Here is a 5,134-nt window from a genome sequence, read left to right on the forward strand (position 1 = left end):
CTTGGCTAAGGATTAAGTTGTACTCAAGCGTTAATCAATTATTTGATGATTACGATGATTGCCAGAGTTATCATTTGTTCTTGTTCTCTCTCTTTCTCACCTCCCACAACTAGAGGCCCGGTGCCTACCTGGCTCACGTAGCGAACACATATCCCCCGAAATCTTTGGTGAACCCGATGCGAAACAAGCCGGGGTGGGAGATGCAGATGGAGATTCCAATGGAGATGAAGAAATTATTTGAAGAATTTATCACACATGTTTCTAATGGCAAATCAGGAGTTCCAGATTTTTCCAAGATGATGCAAGTGATGCAAGGATCATTGCGTGAAGTAGAAGCCGTGAAGACAAAGAAGCAAATAGAAGAAGCTTTAAATGCAGCATTGGATGCAGTATGCGATGAAAGACGAATGTTTGATGGTGAATATGATCCAAAAGGCTACCCAGAGTGTTACGAGCAAGAAATGAAGCGTGAAAGAGTGCCAGAAGTTCAGATGATTGCAGAGTTTGAACAGCTTGTGTGTGAGGATATTAAGGAGCAAGTTCAAGTTATTGCAAGAACATAATGCAGATAATTGGGATGCTTTTGCAAAAGCAATTTTACAGGGGATCTCAGTGAATAAAGACCTGGAGCTTCAAAAAATTGAAAGCAGACAAGATGAGGAGCCATTTTTCTTAATGCAAAAAGCATTTCATACAGGTGATCAATATTCTATCCGAGCTAAGTTAGAATCTGTTATTGATGCATGTCTTCTGGAAGACGAGACATTATTGCATGCAGATGATGATTTCATAGTAGATATTGTTTATGCTCGATTGGGATTGTCTTCTTTATTCCAAAGCAGATATGACTCTATGGATGCTAAGCATGCAGTCATATCCTCTCAAAGTGACATAAATGAGAAAGCGGGTTTCTCAGAGCCAGAACATGGTTTGCATACAAGCATAGTTGCTAGCAGTGATCAAGAAACATGTTTGTCAGAGTCAATATGTGATGTGGATGCCCATTTGGAGTGCTCTTTGGGTATAGAACATGAAGAGAATGCTTATGCAACATTACATGCAAAAGCAATTGTTTTGGATGATGCTATACAAGAGGGTTTCATGTCTATGGCTGCATTTCAGGACACTGGTGATGATGTAGATGTATTTGATGCTCAACCATATGTATTTGATGTGAACCAAGACAAAGATTATGATTATGGAGATGCATATTCAGAGGGGGTGATGGATGATGATCAGTCTATGACTGCTACAGGTTACAGGGTTCGCTATGATGATGCTATGGAAAAAGAAATTGATGCTATCTTTGTAATGTATGTTGAGACTTGTGCTATTGAAGTGGAAAGATATTTGAATGGGAGTGTGAAGCTGCCAGAACAATTTGTGCCTATGTATGAAACAAGCGATGAGGTTTCTTGTGATAATACTCAGAAACTAGGTGGTTCCTCCAAGGAGGAAGATATGGAGCTTATGGATCTGCTTGATGATGCGCTAGAGGAATTTCGAGTTCCTTGTGACAAGAGTAGTGAAGAACATCCTACAACATATGATGAAGAGCTTATGTTTATTTTGGATGAGGCTCTAGAGGAGTTTGTGCCTACTAGAGAAGGCAACCATGCAGCGTTTGTGGTATCAAATGAAGTGATGGAATTCAATGACTCACAAATGTAGATTGATATTTTGGAAACCATAGTGATTGAATTCATTTTGCCTCTGGGTTCTGCTATGATGGGAATTTAGGACTTTCTGTTGCTATGCTATGAGAAAGTTTGTGGAGATGCAATATACTTGAAGTATGATTTTCTACTGTCTTATGACCCAGGAGGTTATCATGCTAGATATGATTGCTGTCAGTTACTTTATATGCCATATGATCCAGGCGGTGTTCATGAAGATTTGTGGGCTAATTTATGTTTATGCTGTGATGATTGGAAATTCTTGTATTTTCCCTATGATACTGGAGGATGGTGCAAAATTTTTAAAGGAATGCTCACAGTTGGGCAAATGATTAGTTTCCCGTTTGATCCCGGGGGCTAATAAAGTGCAAAGTTCCAGATTTCAAAAGTACCAGTTATCTGTTGTAGCAGGTTGCATGGTACAAGGTTTTGTTTCCTAGATTTATGCTAAGTCAAAAGAGTTTTTTTTGTAATGCAGTCAATAAGATTACATGGCTAGATTCCAGCAGACTTCTTTGGATAATTGCTGAGTATCTTCACATCTTTTGAGTTGGTTCTACTAACAGAACTTGAGGTAAAGGACTTGACGGCCATTCCGTGTGCAGACAGAGTAAGGCATACTTGAGTTTGATAGGGTTCCTTAAAGAGAGCTTAATGGTCAAGCCGTGTGCATCATTAACTGGAGCACTTGAGTCTGGCGGGGTTCACTAAACAAGTTATCCATGATTGAATGCTTTGAAGATATGGCAAATACAGTTCAGAGATTTTTGATGGACAGCTACCCAATGATTAAGCTAGACAATTGATGATAGGGTATAAGCCTTCTCTCACTTTTTTTCATATGTTTATTAGTTACGTGAGTCTGATGATGGGTAAGGAGCTTAAGGTACCTGTAGCAGATGCATATTAAAGTGCAATTGGCACAGACCGGAGACTGTGCAGGTTCAGAGGGGGTGGATGTCGTGCAGCTCCTCTCCCATGCTAAGAAATATGCCAAGAAGATGTAGATCAAGCTTATTGAAAGCCTACTTCATTAATGGTTAGTGATGAGGGCTTGTTAACAGGCCAAGCTTAATGATTAATGTATGCCAGACGCGGCTTAAAAGGGCCAACAGATGCCTCAATGATGCCAAAAATGAGTACACTTGCAGTAACCACAGATGAGAGATTATGATCTAGAACTGTAGTGCTTGAAGTGCTCTACCGGCCTGTCTTTACGGCTCGTCAATAGGAGCTACGGTGAAGAAGTTATGGCAGTTTAAAGTTCAAGTCAATTGCAAATCCGTACCGGATTGGGCAACTGCAGATGAGGTGACAGAAATGAAATGAATGCACGGGCCTGAAGTGCTCACTTTGTGGAGCGCGTCTGTCTTTTCAGATCAGTGATCGGAGTTCCAGTTACCAAGATATTGGCCGATAAAGATTCGCCGGGGGCCGATTCCGCACCACCCCGGTCCGCTCGATCAATGAGCTGCAGCCAGGGTTTTGGGATGCAAAAGAGTAAGTGCTCAAGGAGAATCTGACCAAAATGTTATCTCTTGCAGTGCATTGCTAAGCAGGGTATACTATCACCAGCGTCACTACGACAGTTTACATGTACGCCAAGCTTGGTGTACTTCTCATAAAGTATAAAAAGTGCTTGAAGAGCTTAGTGTTCGGAATGCGATCTTTTGGAATGCATTGACTGCGGGACTACTCAAGGAAGTTCTCGTGCTTGGCGATGCTTTAGTCGGTATGTATGCCAAATGTGGTGCCCTTACGAGGGAAGCCGGCCGCTAAAAGGCCACCCAAGTTAACCAAGTGGCAAGGCTGCCCAGAAGCCAAGGGGGCTATGGCCGCCCAATGGAGAAGCTTGGCAAGCTTTGGCCGATGAGTATGTTTAATATGGCTTACAAAGCCATAAGGCCGCCCATATAATAAGCTTATGGTCGCCCATTAAGGGAAAAGAATGGCTTTTGTGTGTAAAAGCAAGGAAGAAAAGAAAAGATGGCGGGCAGAGCAGCGCGTGGGCAGCGAGCATGAGGAAGATGACATCGCGCTGAGTGGGCGAGCTCGCCGTAGAAAGAAAATTTGCGCATAATCTCCTCGCGCAACTTTTTGGACCCGCTCTCGCCGCCTTTGAAGCGGTGTAGTCCGATGACTGCCACATCATTGAGTTCCTTCCCACCTAGCAACGACACGCCGTCGTTGCTTAGGGGGAAGTGAGGGCTATTATTAGAGGGCATGAGGGGAGTCAATTGCATGCTAAGAACGAGGGGAATTATAGGGTAACAAGCAAAGCAAGGAAAAACAACGAAGAAGGAAGCGAAGGAGATGAGGGTTACGGGGTGAAGAGCTCGGAAGAGGAGAGAGCTCGGCTAGTCCTCGGCTAGCAACACAAGTCAGTGAAGCAAAGTCTCTCTCTCTCTCCCTTTCGACCTTGATTCAACAAAGAAAAGAAAGGCAAGATCTCTTTCGATCTAGTTCTCGGCTTGTCTTCGGTAAGCAAATCAAGCAAAGGAAAGGAAGAAGCTTGGTCGAAGCTAGCTTGAGAAGGAGGGTGTCAAGGCAATCAAGCAAGGTCGAGAACAAGGATCTTGAAGCTTGGTCGAAGCTAGCTTGAGAATGTGGGAGGGCTCGAAGCAAGGAGCAATCTCTTGCTCTCTCTTTCGAGCTTGGACAAGGCAAAGCTTTTGTATCTCAGCCTAAGCAAGAACCAACTCTCTCTTTCAAGCTTTCTCTCTCTCAGCTTGAGAAGTAAAACGGGTCTCTCTCGCTCTCTCGAGAAGGGGAGGCAAAGCAAAGGGCTCGGAGAGTCGGCACAAGAGGCAAGCATTGAAGAAAGATCTCTCTCTCGTTCTCCAACCGAGGCATAAAGAAGTGGTAAGGGGAGTTCTTTCTCTCGTTCTCAGATAAGCTTGAGAAGTCGAAGGAGGAGAAAGCAGTCTCTCTCTCGTGCATAAGCAAGTGACTCAAGCTAAAGAAGCAAGAGGTCAAGAGCAGGAGAACGACAATTAAGTGAGTATAAAGCAAATAGAGTAAGAAGCTGCCCAATATTTGGCAATAATCAAATCTTGATGGATCGAGGCAGTGAGTGAATTGAAGATTGCAGAATGCGCGAGGTATTTGAAACAGATAAAGCAGCAGAGGAAAATTTCCATCACCGTCGTCCATTAGAGATTGATTAAGCATTTTGTTAAGTTCGGTGTCGTTAACGGCCCGGTTAATCTTGTAAACGGGAGCTTAAGCTCCTAGTTAGCATATGATCCAAGTGACGATGTTGTTAACAGCCCGCCTTGGCTAAGGATTAAGTTGTACTCAAGCGTTAATCAATTATTTGATGATTACGATGATTGCCAGAGTTATCATTTGTTCTTGTTCTCTCTCTTTCTCACCTCCCACAACTAGAGGCCCGGCGCCTGCCCGGCTCACGTAGCGAACACATATCCCCCGATAACGCGTCTTGAATGATTCTAGTG

The 5,134-nt window shown here is 43.4% G+C and overlaps 1 protein-coding gene across 1 annotated transcript; it reads left to right on the forward strand.

Moving 5' to 3' along the window:
- Nucleotides 1–454: 454 nt before the first annotated feature.
- Nucleotides 455–1,671, forward strand: LOC147425405 (uncharacterized). The gene has a single exon (XM_086500056.1). The coding sequence runs from the start codon at nt 676–678 to the stop codon at nt 1,669–1,671; it is 996 nt and encodes a 331-aa protein (XP_086356182.1). The 5' UTR covers nt 455–675.
- The last annotated feature ends 3,463 nt before the right edge of the window (nt 1,672–5,134 follow it).

This window comes from Adiantum capillus-veneris, chromosome 25 (genome assembly GCF_014529385.1).
Source record: "Adiantum capillus-veneris isolate H3 chromosome 25, ASM1452938v2, whole genome shotgun sequence".
NCBI lineage: Eukaryota > Viridiplantae > Streptophyta > Polypodiopsida > Polypodiales > Pteridaceae > Adiantum > Adiantum capillus-veneris.